General features: G+C 44.1%; 1 protein-coding gene across 1 annotated transcript in view; it reads left to right on the forward strand.

The window, feature by feature from the left end:
- Positions 1-16,915, forward strand: part of LOC143815681 (sushi, von Willebrand factor type A, EGF and pentraxin domain-containing protein 1-like) — a 493,353-nt gene that overhangs the window by 316,990 nt on the left and 159,448 nt on the right. Inside the window, exon 10 of the mRNA XM_077295192.1 lies at positions 13,157-13,253. Coding sequence (XP_077151307.1) covers positions 13,157-13,253 — 97 coding nt within the window. The remainder of the gene's footprint in view (positions 1-13,156; positions 13,254-16,915) is intronic.

Raw genomic sequence — 16,915 nt, forward strand, 5'->3', positions numbered from 1 at the left:
GTTCAAGTCCACGGTGCGTTGGTGGTGGAGTAACACTCACGGTTGCTTCCTCCGTCCACTCCTGCCAACCACGGACAACAGAGAGGGGATCATTTTCCTTTTCCTGTCATGACTCTTTCTCATCCATTACCTTGTCCTCCTCCGTTTGCTCCTCGGCTCTTGCGCCTTAACTAACAGTTTGTCTGGTACCATGAGCCCCCCTCGATCAATGTAAGTCACCCTTCCATGGCACATGCCTGAGCGACGACAGTCTGGAAATTTGAGGTATTGTTGTCCCTTCTGAATCCTCTTCTGCTTCCACCTTTTTCTCTGGGATCACCACCTCCTCACGCAGACTATTGAAAGTGTGCTCCAACATGTAGATGACCTGAATAGTGATGCTGATGATGGCATCATCAGTATGCTGTCCTCATACACGTTAGTAAGGTGTGCAATGAGACATGTAGCTAAACCCCCCTGTCTTCTTTAAAAAAAGAGGCTGTAAAGTTGTAAGCTTCTTTAATTGATTGTAGATGTGACAGGAAAGGGTGAAACTATAAGATGCAATAACAGGAGCAGTTCAGAATATGTAACTGTACAATACATAAAAAACAGATAGTCTGCAATACACAGCAACATGAGGTAATATACAAGCTGGTGATTACCTATTTAATACAGCAAACATTCTTACAAACACAGGACTGTAACATAGATAGTGACTTACCAACTATGCTTAGAACAGGCTGCTTACAAGGAGCATGCAGAAAAACAAGTGATCTGGTTTCTCATACAGGAACAATGGCTGCTATTCCCTTCACAGTGTCATAATAAGACCACAATGCAGCAGGAGCAATCCCACAATGCCCTAGGAACTTCCCTTAATACATTGCAAACTAAACTAAAATGTATACATCAAAACCACCAGCAGATGGTGCTGTTACCTTACAATATAAAAATATAGGAAGGATTAATACAAACCGAAAATACATTGTCTGTGATAACTGAGACACAAAGAATAACTAAACTTTTTAGACAGAAATTATATTGCTGGACAGAACAGTCAGCGCTAACCATCTTAGTAGCCATTTTAAAACTGTGCAGAAGGGTGCAGGGGTCCTTCTTCTGTGCCCACTCCACAAGCATGATTTGCACCAAGTCTGCACTGCGTTGGCCCAGGCTATGCAAAAGGACATACTGCAGCAGGGCTCGTTGCTGCTGCCACTGTCGCTGAAGCATGTGCAGAGTGGAATTCTATGATGTCTGTATCCATCCGTATCTACCAGGCAGAAATACAGCATTTCAGTGGCCAACAGATTGGAGATGGTAGAGTTCAAACTCTTAGTTTTGGCATGTGTAGGAGGAAACATTATTTTACGTGACCAGAACTGTGGGACCGAGGGCTCGCTGCTGTGCTGAAAGAGGGTGGAGTACAGAGAACAGGACAAACTGCTGGACCAAGAGTGTGGTTCAGGCGGAGATGTTATGGTGGATTGAGAAAGATGTGTTGTGCTAGGTGACACAAAAACAGCAGGCATGACGGGCTCTCACTTCCCTCAACTGTAGGTGGTAAACAAGTGGAGTTTCTGCGTCCAGAGACCTGTGTGAGAAGACTTATGCATGGTGATGAAGAAGGAGGAAGCAGCAGATGGGGTTGATGAGACAGCCGGTGGTTGGCATTTTAGCACAGTCAGATTCCCACACTAAGGCATGTTGATCATGCATGTGTCGGTTCATGCATGTAGTTGTGAAATTATTGCACTTTTTGCCTCTACTGAGTTTTTTTTTTTTTTAATTTGGCAGGTAACGCGAGTTGGCTCATTTTTTGCTGTCTCAAAAAAGACTCAGGCCAGTCAACCCTTGCCTCCTCTGTGAACTGCACACCCGCGACCGGTGCTGGCCACAGCCACAGTTCTTGTCATGGTTGCATCACTCTGGTATCTGAGTCTCATCAAGATCACCTCCATCACCAGGGGTTAACGTCTGGTGACTATTTCGTCCTGCTCCGGATCCAACATGAAAAATTTGGGGACCCTGTGCAGATGCTTTCCTCCTCTGCATTCTGTGAATTTTTGGAGCACACCTCTGATGCCCATGAAATAGAATGTGTGAACAGCTCTGCAGAATAGCGCATCTGTGGTTCCCCACAGTCAGTTGGGCATTTGGAAATTTGTGCCGTGGTTGGAAACTAGGGTTTTTGGGGTGCCACCTCTGAGGATGGTACTCTGTGTGATGTTAAGGTGGAGGAAGAGGAGGAGAGGCCACTAGATGCAGGGCTTGCCATCCACTGGAGCACATGCTTCTTCTGGCCCTCATCTACAAAGCAGTACTGCTGTGTGGCTGACACAGAAAGGGAGTAGAGTAGCTCGTCCAATAAGAGAAGTTGTCAGTGGATTTTTTTTTAGGACAAGACGGTGTTTGTTCAGTTGAGCTTTCATTAATATTAACCACTTAGTGACAGAGCAAACTTAGTACTTAATGACAAAGCTATTTTTTACAATTCTGACCACTGTCACTTTATGAGGTTATAGCTCGAGAACGCTTCAGCGTATCTCACTGATTCTGAGATTGTTTTTTTTTTTTACGTATTTGGTTTCATGTTAGTGGTAACATTTCTTTGATAGAACTTAAAATTATTTATGAAAAAAATGGAAATTTGGCAAAAATTTTGAAAATTTTGTAACATTTTTACTCAAGGTTATAAATAACACTTATGACTAACTCGACTATAAATAACCATCATTACCCAGCCGGGTATTCTATCTACTAAGTGCAAGTTTTAAACAATAATTTAACTTTTCCTTTAAGGGCGTATAAGCTGAACCCACTAAAGGCCTACTATAAAACTCTAAGATATAAATTAACTTTGTCTTTATTTTCTAAATACAACACTTTTACTTTGAACATGCAGGACCGCCTTTCTACTCGTCCAGGCCTACTGCCTCTTTTCTTCTATTAGCTCAATTTTTATTCACAGTACAAGATCAATCAACCATCTCTCTATGGTTTCCAGGAGGACTCACTAACCCCTACGGGTTCACTTTATTGAAATTCGGCTTTCAACTCTTTCCTGTCCTCAATCTCTAGTAACATTATTAAACAATTCCTATTGCTATCTAACTAACTACATACTATTCCTATGTAAACATTATTACAATCCAACTTTTTCTTAAGGCAACATCATATTTAAGTGCAACACGTGAACATTCCCTTTAAGAGAGACTCAAGTCTCTTTGAGGTAGTGCAGACTCTCTATCTGCAAGTCCGTTTAAAGGCAAGAACTTTTGCGCTGTATTCAAGAACAGTCTCTTCAAAAAGTTCTCCTTTTTGTAAAACCAGTAGGGGGCACCTTTAAGAAGGTGCAACTATTTACAGCAACACTTTATGAATCATTCGCCATCCATGATTCAGCAGTCTTTTAAAACAGTGATGCAAAACAAACATAAAGCATTAAGGATCCCGGGTAAACGAAGGGATCCCTTTAAGGACTAACCCTGGTCGGGTTTTAGCAACAAAACAGCAGACAAACAAACAGTTAACTATTTAAAGTTTCAGGTTTCCGAGGTTTAGTTGGACGGCTTCCAGGGCTGCACCAGGCACTTAACCCTTCTTGGCCTAGGAAGGGTGAGGTCCAGGGTTACACCCAGTGCTGGATAAATGCCGTTAATCCGTTTTTCATGTACGGTTAAGTCATGCGCAGCGATGGAGGTCTGCGCAGTTTGAGTATGGGCATTTGCTGCAGCAGAGGTAGTGGCTGCTGCAAGATCACTCACTGGAACGGGGTCAGCAGCTGTAGCACTAGCAGTCGCTGGAGTGGTGTCGGTCATCAGGGCAGGGTCGTCCTTCATACCTGCTTCAGATGCGGTCCCTCCGGTGCCGGTCTCCTCTGTCTCCGCTGGGGTCTGGAACGCTGGTTGCGGGGCCTTGTGCTGCGACGTTATCATCTCTGTTTGCAGCATCTCGCTTTCCGGCAGGGCCTTGTTTTCTGGCTTCGGAGCGCTGGAACTTCTTTCCTGCTCCGGACCAGATGAGGTTGCCGACAGGCATCTGGTGAGGCTCCCGATGAAGATCTTCTTCCACCCAGCCTCAGTGCTCAGCTGCGTCCGCAGGAGTTGGTTGCTGAGCTCGTCCACGCCGGCCTGCAGGAATTCAGCATCAGTGGTGGAGGCTGTCATGTTCCCAATGGCAGGGAATTAAACACATAACACGGGCAAAAACAGGACGAGCTCTAGGGTGATGGAACCTGAGCTGACCGCGATCCTGAACCTCAACACTCAACTAACAGCAGCCGGGGAACGTTCCTGGGGGGACTCTAGACGTCTCGCGCCAGCCGGAGATCTAGCTACCCCTATCAGAAGAATCACAGACCTATCTTGCCTCCAGAGAAATATTCCCACAGAAATAGCAGCCCCCCACATATAATGACGGTGAAATGAGAGGAAGGCACAAACGTAGTTATGAAAACAGATTCAGCAAAATGAGGCCCGCTTAAGCTAGATAGCAGAGGATACAAAAGGTGAACTGCGCGGTCAGCTTAAAACCCTTCAAAATACCATCCTGAAATTATTTGAACTCATGTGCCAACTCATGGTACATGAGTGGTAATTTCAGCCCACTAGAGCAACCAGCAGCAGAGAATTACATATCTGCAAGCTGGACTAAAAACATGAAAGCAAACATGAAACAGGGAAATCCAGACTTAGCTTGTCTTGAAGGCCTAGGAGCAGGTAGCAAAGGTAACAGAGACACACTGATACATTGATAGCCGGCAAGGGAATGACAGGAAAGCCAGGTTAAATAGGAAACACCCAGCCTCTGATGGACAGGTGGAAACCAGAGACCGCAACCCACCAAAGTCACCCAGTACCAGCTGTAACCACCAGAGGGAGCCAAAAAACAATCCACAACAGTACCCCCCCCTTGAGGAGGGGTCACCGAACCCTCACGAGAACCCCCAGGGCGATCAGGATGAGCTCTATGGAAGGCGCGGACCAAATCAGTCGCATGAACATCAGAGGCGACCACCCAGGAATTATCCTCCTGACCATAACCCTTCCACTTAACCAAATAGTGGAGTTTACATCTGGAAACACGAGAATCCAAGATCTTCTCAACAACATACTCCAATTCTCCCTCCACCAGCACCGGAGCAGGAGGCTCAACCGAAGGAACAACGGGCACCTCATACCTCCGCAATAACGACCGATGGAACACATTATGAATAGCAAACGATGCTGGGAGATCCAAACGAAAAGATACAGGGTTAAGAATCTCCAAGATCTTATAAGGACCGATGAACCGAGGCTTGAACTTAGGAGAAGAGACCTTCATAGGGACAAAACGAGAAGACAACCACACCAAGTCCCCAACAAGAAGTCGGGGACCCACGCGGCGACGGCGATTAGCAAACTGCTGAGTCTTCTCCTGAGACAACTTCAAATTGTCCACCACCTGATTCCAAATCTGATGTAGCCTGTCCACCACCACGTCCACTCCAGGACAATCCGAAGGCTCCACCTGACCAGAGGAAAAACGAGGATGAAACCCCGAATTACAAAAGAAAGGAGAAACCAAAGTAGCAGGACTAGCCCGATTATTAAGGGCAAATTCGGCCAGTGGCAAAAAGGCAAACCAGTCATCTTGATCAGCAGAAACAAAACACCTTAAATAAGTTTCCAAGGTCTGATTAGTTTGCTCCATCTGGCCATTCGTCTGAGGATGGAATGCAGAAGAGAAAGACAAATCAATGCCCATCTTAGCACAAAACGTCCGCCAAAATCTAGACACAAACTGGGATCCCCTGTCAGAAACGATATTCTCCGGAATCCCATGCAAACGAACCACGTTCTGAAAAAATAAAGGGACCAACTCAGAGGAGGAAGGCAACTTAGGCAAGGGTACCAAATGAACCATCTTAGAAAAGCGGTCACACACAACCCAGATAACGGACATTTTCTGTGAGACAGGGAGATCTGAAATAAAATCCATGGAAATGTGCGTCCAAGGCCTCTTCGGGATAGGCAAGGATAACAACAACCCACTGGCCCGAGAACAGCAAGGCTTAGCCTGAGCACACACTTCACAAGACTGCACAAAGGTGCGCACATCCCTTGACAAGGAAGGCCACCAAAAAGACCTGGCCACCAAGTCTCTAGTACCAAATATTCCAGGATGACCAGCCAACACAGAAGAATGGACCTTGGAGATGACTCTACTGGTCCAATCATCCGGAACAAACAGTCTTTCTGGTGGACAACGATCAGGTTTATCCGCCTGAAACTCCTGCAATGCACGTCGCAAGTCTGGGGAGACGGCGAACAATATTTCCCCATCCCTAAGGATACCAGTAGGCCCAGAGTCTCCAGGAGAGTCAGGCACAAAACTCCTGGAAAGAGCATCTGCCTTCACATTCTTTGAACCTGGCAGGCATGAAACCACAAAATTGAAACGAGAAAAAAACAACGACCAACGAGCCTGTCTAGGATTCAGACGCCTGGCAGACTCAAGGTAAATCAGATTTTTGTGATCAGTCAAGACCACCACACGATGTCTAGCACGCTCAAGCCAATGACGCCACTCCTCAAATGCCCACTTCATGGCCAAAAGCTCCCGATTACCCACATCATAATTGCGCTCGGCGGGCGAGAATTTTCTAGAAAAGAACGCACATGGCTTCATCACCGAGCCATCGGAACTTCTCTGTGACAAAACCGCCCCCGCTCCAATCTCGGAAGCATCAACCTCAACCTGAAAAGGAAGTGAAACATCTGGTTGACATAACACAGGAGCAGAAGAAAACCGGCGCTTAAGTTCCTGAAAGGCCTCCACAGCCGTAGGAGACCAATTAGCAACATCAGCACCCTTTTTAGTCAAATCAGTCAAAGGTTTAACAACACTGGAAAAATTAGTAATGAACCGACAATAAAAATTAGCAAAACCCAAGAACTTCTGAAGACTCTTAACAGATGTAGGTTGTGTCCAGTCACAAATCGCCTGAACCTTGACGGGATCCATCTCAATAGTAGAAGGAGAAAAAATGTACCCCAAAAAAGAAATCTTCTGGACTCCGAAGAAACATTTTGAGCCCTTCACAAACAGAGAATTGGCCCGCAGGACTTGAAACACCTTCCTGACCTGTAGAACATGAGACTCCCAGTCATCAGAAAACACCAAAATATCATCCAAATACACAATCATAAACTTATCCAGATATTCACGGAAAATATTGTGCATAAAGGACTGAAAGACTGAAGGAGCATTAGAAAGTCCAAAAGGCATTACCAAATACTCAAAATGGCCCTCAGGCGTATTAAATGCGGTTTTCCACTCATCACCCTGCTTTATCCGCACAAGATTATACGCACCGCGAAGATCTATCTTAGTGAACCACCTAGCCCCCTTAATGCGAGCAAACAAATCAGTCAGTAATGGCAATGGATACTGATATTTGACAGTAATCTTATTCAGAAGGCGATAATCTATACAAGGCCTCAGGGAACCATCTTTTTTTGCCACGAAAAAAAAACCTGCTCCCAGAGGGGACGAAGATGGACGAATATGTCCCTTTTCCAAGGACTCCTTAATATAATTCCGCATAGCAGTATGCTCTGGCACTGACAGATTAAATAAACGACCCTTAGGGAACTTACTGCCAGGAATTAATTCTATAGCACAGTCACAATCCCTATGAGGAGGGAGCGAATTGAGCTTAGGCTCCTCAAAAACATCCCGATAGTCAGACAAAAACGCAGGGACCTCAGAAGGAGTAGATGAAGCGATTGAAATCAGAGGTGCATCATCATGAACCCCCTGACATCCCCAGCTTAACACAGACATTGTTTTCCAATCCAGGACTGGATTATGAGTTTGTAACCATGGCAGACCAAGCACTAGTACATCATGTAAATTATACAGTACAAGGAAGCGAATCACCTCCTGATGAACGGGAGTCATGTGCATGGTCACTTGTGTCCAGTACTGCGGTTTATTCATAGCCAATGGTGTAGAGTCAATTCCCTTCAAAGGAATAGGAACTTCCAGAGGCTCCAGACTAAAACCGCAGCGTTTGGCAAATGACCAATCCATAAGACTCAGGGCAGCGCCCGAATCCACATAGGCATCGACGGAAATGGATGACAGTGAACAAATCAGAGTTACAGACAAAATGAACTTAGACTGCAGAGTACTAATGGCAAAAGATTTATCAACCTTTTTTGTGCGTTTAGAGCATGCTGATATAACATGAGCTGAATCACCACAATAAAAACACAATCCATTTTTCCGCCTATAATTTTGCCGTTCACTTCTGGACTGAATTCTATCACATTGCATAGTCTCAGGTGCCTGTTCAGAAGACACCGCCAACTGGTGCACAGGTTTGCGCTCCCGTAAACGCCGATCAATCTGAATGGCCATAGCCATAGACTCATTCAGACCTGTAGGCGCAGGGATCCCCACCATAATATCCTTAATGGCCTCAGAAAGACCATCTCTGAAGTTTGCAGCCAGGGCGCACTCATTCCACTGAGTAAGCACCGACCATTTCCGAAATTTTTGACAATATACTTCCGCTTCATCATGCCCCTGAGAGAGGGCTAATAAAGCCTTTTCAGCCTGAATCTCCAGGTTAGGTTCCTCATAGAGCAATCCCAGTGCCAGAAAAAACGCATCCACACTGAGCAATGCAGGATCCCCTGGTGCCAATGCAAATGCCCAATTCTGAGGGTCGCCCCGCAGGAAAGATATTACAATCTTGACCTGCTGAGCAGGGTCTCCAGAGGAGCGAGATTTCAAAGAAAGAAACAATTTGCAATTGTTCCTGAAATTCAGGAAGGTAGATCTATCTCCAGAAAAAAACTCTGGAATAGGAATTCTAGGTTCAGACATAGGAGTGTGAACAACAAAATCCTGTATGTTTTGAACTTTTGCAGCAAGATTATTCAGGCTGGAAGCCAAACTCTGGACATCCATGTTAAACAGCTAAGGTCAGAGCCAATCAAGGGTTAAGAGGAGGTAAGAAGCAGCTAGACAGCAATTAAGGGCTAGGCAGCAAAACTCTGAGGGAAAAAAAAAAAAAAAATTCCCTTCAACACTTCTTTTTCTCCTGCTTCAGCCCAAACAATTAACACTTTGTGGGCCGGCTATACTGTCATGTTCCCAATGGCAGGGAATTAAACACATAACACGGGCAAAAACAGGACGAGCTCTAGGGTGATGGAACCTGAGCTGACCGCGATCCTGAACCTCAACACTCAACAGCAGCCGGGGAACGTTCCTGGGGGGACTCTAGACGTCTCGCGCCAGCCGGAGATCTAGCTACCCCTATCAGAAGAATCACAGACCTATCTTGCCTCCAGAGAAATATTCCCACAGAAATAGCAGCCCCCACATATAATGACGGTGAAATGAGAGGAAGGCACAAACGTAGTTATGAAAACAGATTCAGCAAAATGAGGCCCGCTTAAGCTAGATAGCAGAGGATACAAAAGGTGAACTGCGTGGTCAGCTTAAAACCCTTCAAAATACCATCCTGAAATTACTTGAACTCATGTGCCAACTCATGGTACATGAGTGGTAATTTCAGCCCACTAGAGCAACCAGCAGCAGAGAATTACATATCTGCAAGCTGGACTAAAAACATGAAAGCAAACATGAAACAGGGAAATCCAGACTTAGCTTGTCTTGAAGGCCTAGGAGCAGGTAGCAAAGGTAACAGAGACACACTGATACATTGATAGCCGGCAAGGGAATGACAGGAAAGCCAGGTTAAATAGGAAACACCCAGCCTCTGATGGACAGGTGGAAACCAGAGACCGCAACCCACCAAAGTCACCCAGTACCAGCTGTAACCACCAGAGGGAGCCCAAAAACAGAATCCACAACAGGAGGCCTGGTTACGGTGCCACTCCGGGTAGCTGGGGGAGTCCTCTGCTCCGACCCCACGCTCCGGGTGGCTGGCCATGGCGTCCTCCACGTGGCTGACTTCTTCTTTGTCCTTTTCCCGCTCTCTCCTTCGTGGGCGTTTTCACTTTCTTTGTCTCCGCCCTCCATTGAGAATCAGGAGGCGGATCTCGGCTGCTGACGGACACGTCCTCAAGGTACAGAAATACTTAGACTGGGCGGCCATTGCTCTTCGCGCTCTTCAGTTTGTCCATGCCCACAAATCCACGCCCTTCTTCTTCTCCTGCGCTCCTCGTGGCGCTGTAATGGAGGCGGTTTTGGCAGGAATTTTTGGCGGCAAATAGCAATACACAGCCTTTGCAATAAATCACGGTTCAAGCACAATTCAATCACAGTTCCAAGGCACACATGACCTGATTCTTCAGGCTTAAGTAGATCCTGTTCGTGACGCCAAGTTGGAGTGCCCCCAGACGCAGGGCCGTGGGGTACTCGGTACCGGGCCTCTCTGTCTCGGTCCTGGGGTTGTCACATTGGCTAGACCCGGTCCGTGACCCTGCTAAGGGGCGTCCAATGAAAGGTGTGATGATGGTGCGTGGTGCAAGGTGCGATGAATAACGAGGACACAGGGTTGCAGTCTCTTTACCTCTTTACTGAAGGCTTCAGGATCCGCAATCCAGAGCACTGCTAACAGGGCTGGCTGAGACCGACCAGTCCGAAGGCACATCCAGAGTTCCCTTTGCAGGTGGAAATCAGTGCCTACCTTCTAGCGCCTGTGTGTTGTAGTACCTCCCTGCTGAGCACCACGGGATAGTCCTCACAACTGTTGTTTCTGTTTCTGATGTTCTTTCTCTCCGTCCCCCAGATGATTTGGCTAGGACGCACCCGTATGACGGGGTAGGCCTGAATTATTCTGGGACCCTAGAGATGCCCCTCTCCCACAATTGCCTCCGTTGTCTGCTTAGGTGATTTCGGTGAGACAGCCAACCTAAAGTTAACTGTCCTGCCGCTGTTTGAAGTAATGCTTGGAGCCCAATACTTCCTCGGCATTCCGGCCACCGGCTACGCGCCTCAGTAGGATGTTGCCACGATCTTAAGGCACGACTCCTACTGGTTCTATTCACCTTTGTGCTGTGATCTCGTTTCTCACTTCTCCACAATAAACCTTGCTTCGTGTCCTTTCTTAGGATGCCACCGCAACGTGTGCAGGCACGGCTCCGTAACGTTCTGTCCTTTTCGCTAGGCCACTGTCAGGATCCCACCCCTGACAGAGACCCCCCTGAATCTTCCCAGGAACTCCCTCTCTCACAGGATGTTGCCTGAGCAAAACCCAGTCAGCTTCTCTCTAACTTCCTATCCAACCCCCAGTTTTACCAGATTGTGAGGAGTGGCCTAATACATAGAACCCTTTGCTCCCCCTGGAGGCCAGAGTGTGAAGTGTAATGTGTGACTGTGATACCTGGTCAGGTGAACTACTTTAGTGCCATCAGACGTACCATCACTCCCCTTAGTAGCGGAGCATCAGTACTGCAACGACCAGGACTCTGGGGCGCTGCACTGTATATATCCTTCCCATTTTGTAACCTGCTGTTTCACAACCTTAGGCCCACAGCTGTCAGTCACCTGTCACTAAATGAACAATCAATATTTATTTTCTTAAATAGTGTGCCTGAACAACACTGTTATACCTAACGATTTTTAAGAGGAAATGTGACCTTCTGATTTCTCATTGAAACACAGTTTTATCACAAACGATTTGCAGTAGCTAATTGGTCCTCCTGGCTGCACCCCAATATTAGGTCTAATGATTTTTAAGTGGAAATCTGGCCTTCTGATTTCTCATTGAAACACTGATTTATCAGAAATGGTTTATATTATCTAATTTGGTCTCCTGACTGCACCCCTATATTAGACCTAACGATTTTTAAATGGAAATCTGGCCTTCTGGTTTCTCATTGAAGCACAGTTTTATTACAAACGATTTGGATATGCAAATGGGGACTCCTCAGACTTTAACACAGTCTTTGCACAATCTAGTTAGATGCTGGAAGGTATATTTCATACAGGACAGTATTATATCTAGCTAAATGACAAGTTCACTTCCTGCACCAGCAGGAGAGAAGCGGTTTCTCTGCACTGTGACACTGAGAAAATTGGCGCCAGCAAAACAAGATGTCCACTTTTTATATGGTCATGGACATGTGACTTCGGCAGCCAATTACAGAAGACCTTGTGTCATGATGTTGTGGATGGTTTCTGCGACCTGATTGGCTACCGGAATTGACACACATAAAGCTAGGGGAGGAAAAAAATTCCCCACACCCCCTCCCCTCCAACCCTTTCCGAACTGTGATTGAATTTTGAAAACTTTCAGTAAAATGATCTTGAAACCGAACACAAATCCAAATGTGCTATGTTCGTGCCAAATATGAGATTGGCGAACGTTTTCCTAACAAGTTTGCTCATCTATATTTAAAAGGACCATATCCAGCATATAAGATGTATCATTAACAAATAACATATACAGAACACTTAGACTGTATTAGCTCTCCTATATGAATGAGAACAAATATACCAAATATGATTATAAACTGTACAAATTGTAATAGGACTATAATAAATTTATGAGCTATAGTGAAAATATAGATATAGGTGTGTCATCCACAAATAATCTGTACATCCCAGTGAACAACCCCAGAGGGTTGTTGACCACTGTAGTGTGTGGTAGATTGGCTCACTCAGCTGCTTTCAGAGGTAGACACATGAAGGCTTCTTAGGTAAGTCACCTGCTGGTTTATTATGGGACAGCATAAACCAGTGCAGGGTGTAACAAAATAAACATGGCCATTCTGGAATAATGGCAAAACAAAAGATAAATCACAGCAAAGTCCTTATCTCTGAGGGGTTCACCCGCTCAGACAACCATATGTCTTCAGCTCCTCCTGGAGCCATGTCTGGAGACTTTCCTCTCCAAACACACTACACCAAGAAACAAGAACAGTGGCTGCTCATTTAGCTTCCCACTGTTCCCAGCCATACCATTGAGGTGGAAATATCGTGAGTAGGCGTCCTGCCCATCTATCACCTACTCACTAAAAACCCGACCATTGTAATGGCTAGTTGATGATGCTTGCTGTATTTTAAGATGCATGTTAGTCTTTAAATTTTATGAGACTTTGATAACTATGTATTTATAAAGAAAAAACATAAACGTAAAAATGACATCAAAAAGTTTTTTTTTGTTTTATATACTGTATTTTGCTAACATGCACATCACTTACAGGAAAATCTTGTGGCCGTCCTCCCACCGTATCAAATGCAGTACTGGAAGTAAAAGACTTTTTATTTGAGTCCAAAGCAGTTTATACATGTGAGAAGGGGTGAGTTAAATGACAGTTCTTAATTTTTTTTGTTTTGTTACAGTTTTCATGTGAACATTCATTACTGTAATATTGTAATATTGTAATATTATGTTTGACAAACATTTATCAAAACTAGCAAAGTAAAAAAAAATATCAGATTTTCTAATATTTTTAACAATCATCTGATCAGTGGTCACGATTCTTCTGCACGAAATGATGTGTATGTTAATTCGTTCACCGCCAAGTCTATATTCACTTTCCTGACCAGGCCAAATTGTATAACTCTTATCAGTGTCACCTCATGAGCTAATAACTGCAATGCTTCAACATATTTCGGTGACTCTGTTTTTTCATGACGCATTGCACCTCATGATAGTGGTAACATTTGTGAGATATGAGTTACGTTTATTTAGAAAAATATATAAAATTTGACAACAAATTTGAAAATTTCACAATTTTAAAATGTTTATTTTTTGATGCCCTTAAACCAGATAATTATATCACACAAAATAGATAATAAATAACATTTACCACATCTGCTTTATTTTTAAAACAAATTTTTTTTTGCTAGGAAGTTAAAAGTTAATCAGCAATTTTTCTCACAAAAATTTGCAAAACTTATGTTTTCAGACGACGTCAGATTTGAAGTGACTTTGAGGGGCCTATGTGACAGAAAATATTCAAAAGTGACACCATTTTAAAAACTGCACCCCTCAAAATGCTTAAAAACAAATTCAAGAAGTTTATTAACCCATTAGATTAGCTTCACAAGAATTAAAGCAATGTGGAAGGAAAAAATTAACTCTTTCATTTTTCGCACAAAAATATTGGTTTAGCCTCACTTTTTTCATTTTCACAAGGGTAACACGAGAAAATGGACCATATATTTTTTGTGCAAATTTTTTTGAGTACGCCGGTATCCCATATGTGGGAGAAACCTACTGTTTGGACACATGGCAGGGCTCGGACGGGAAGGTGCACTCACTTTTCGAGTGTAAAATTGGCTGGAATACAAAGATAGTGAACACCATGTCATGTTTATAGAACCCCTGATGTGTCTAAATAGTGGAACTACCCACAGGTGATCCCATGTTGGAACCAACAAACCTCAAGAAACTAATCTATAGATGTGGGGAGCACCTTGAACCCACAGGTGCTTCATGAAATGTTATAATGTTTAGTCGAGAAAATAAAAAAATACATTTTTCCCATAAAAATATTGTTTTATCCCCAAATTTTTCATTTTCATTTTTAAATTAAAATAATAGACACCATGGATCATAGGCCAGAGAGCATCCACAGTGCCTCCATCTGCCACATTATAGGGAATCTTCGGTCTCAATCACATATTTGCGAGATTTACATGGAAACCCCGGTGTAAGCGTTCAGCACAGAGCGCAGGACAAATGTGAGCCGAGCCTTATTACGTTCTTTGGAAGACAGAATGAACAAATCAACAGCAGGTCAAGATTTAGTTTTGTTTATTTTTTACGCTATTCCATGTGCGGTATAAGTGATTAGACGGATTTATTCTTTGGGTCTATACAATTACAGCGATTCCAGATTAATATAACTTTTTCATGTTTGCCTGATATCACACTGTCACGGCCACTCCTTCTGCGGCCGTAACTGCTGCCGGGACCACCGCCGCTCCCCCCGCTCATACTTACCCACTGTGGCGCGCTCCTCCTGCAGGCGCGCGTTCTCTCCTTCATTCTTCTCCGCTCTCTGGTTCTCTTCGGGTGCGCGTGCACTTCCTCTTTCTGATTTACAGGCGCTCTGTATCTCCTCTCTGTGATCCTGGAGGACCGTGACCCGGAAGTCCTTCAGCACTCCATGTATTTAAGGCGATTCCTTCCTCTGCTCCTTGACTGTCTGTCATTTGTGCTTCTGTGACTCAGGTCCACAATTGTCTTTGCATTGCCTGTTCTGAGTCTCCGCTCTGTCCAGCCAGTTCAGCTTCTCTGCCTTTCCCAGGCTTCCTTGTCTCCTCGTCCAGTCCAGCCTTCCCAGTGTCCGCTCCGTACTCTGTTAGTCTGGTGTCTCTGTCCTGTCCTGATTCCTTTGTGTCTTCCCCTGCCCAGTGCTCCTTTGGTCTCGCCTGTACTCGGCTCTTACCAAACTGTATTTCATCTTACCCTGCTCTGTCCATCCTACGCCCAGCTTCTCTATTTTGTACCTCCTACTACCTGTCTCCGGGTTCCAGCTTCTGCGGCAATAGTCTCCCTTGGGTCTGCCCCTAACCCTCCCTTTATATGGGGTGGTCTACCTGGTCAGCTCACCCTTGGGAGGTTCATTGTTGTGGATCTGCGGGTCCACTCCAGGTGTTCCAAAAGATCTCACACACACATTAAAAAATGTTGTGTTTTGTTGTTTTTTTTTACAAAAACAAGTTTTTTCACCACCAAATTTTGAGAGCTACAATTTTTCTATATTTCTGCCAACAGAGTCATGTGATAGTTTGTTGCCATCTCAAATTCTATTTTTCTGTCATCAGTCATGTGAGAGATTTTTTACCATATTTTGAGAGCTACAACTTTTCCATATTTCTGCCAACAAAGTCATGTGAGAGTTAATTTTTTGAGAGACGAGTTGATGTTTTTATTGGTACCATTTTAGGGCACATAACATTTTTTAATTGTATTCTATTCTGATTTTTAGGAGGTAGAATTATCAAAAAACAGCAACTCAGGAACTGATTTGTGAGGATTATTTTTATGCCATTTGCCATGTGGTTAAAGTGATAAGGCAGCTTTATTCCCAGTATGATTACAGTGATATCACATTTATATGGTAAAGCTGAGCTCATGGTGGCAATCATGCCGTCACATTGGCTACATCAATTTGTAGGAACCGCTTCCCAATCATGACATACAGTTACTTCTGTATGTCTGGGACACAAAAACTGTAGAACAAGTCCATGATTAAATGAAAAATATCTATAATTTATTTATTTTTTTAAATTTCTAAACCCAGTTTAACATCAAAATAGGCTTAGTACATTATGTTGATAAAATGTCCATAGAAAAATTTGTACATTACAGTGCCTTGCGAAAGTATTCGGCTCCCTTGAACTTTTCAACCTTTTCCCACATATCATGCTTCAAACATAAAGATACCAAATGTAAATTTTTGATGAAGAATCAACAACAAGTGGAACACAATTGTGAAGTTGAATTAAATTTATTGGTTATTTAAAATTTTTGTGGAAATTCAAAAACTGAAAAGTGGGGAGTGCAAAATTATTCGGCCCCTTTAACTTAATACTTTGTTGCACCACCTTTTGCTGTGATTGCAGCTGCAAGTCGCTTGGGGTATGTCTCTATCAGTTTTGTACATCGAGAGACTGAAATTCTTGCCCATTCTTCCTTGGCAAACAGCTCGAGCTCAGTGAGGTTTGATGGAGATCATTTGTGAACAGCAGTTTTCAGCTTTTTCCACAGATTCTCAATTGGATTGAGGTCTGGACTTTGACTTGGCCATTCTAACAACTGGATACGTTTATTTGTGAACCATTCCATTGTATATTTTGCTTTATGTTTGGGATCATTGACTTGTTGGAAGACAAATCTCCTTCCCAGTCTCAGGTCTTTTGCAGACTCCAACAGGTTTTCTTCAAGAATGGTCCTGTATTTGGCTCCATCCATCCTCCCATCAATTTTAACCCCTTCCCGACCTGT

This window comes from Ranitomeya variabilis, chromosome 3, assembly GCF_051348905.1.
Source record: "Ranitomeya variabilis isolate aRanVar5 chromosome 3, aRanVar5.hap1, whole genome shotgun sequence".
In the NCBI taxonomy this organism is placed as follows: Eukaryota; Metazoa; Chordata; class Amphibia; order Anura; family Dendrobatidae; genus Ranitomeya; species Ranitomeya variabilis.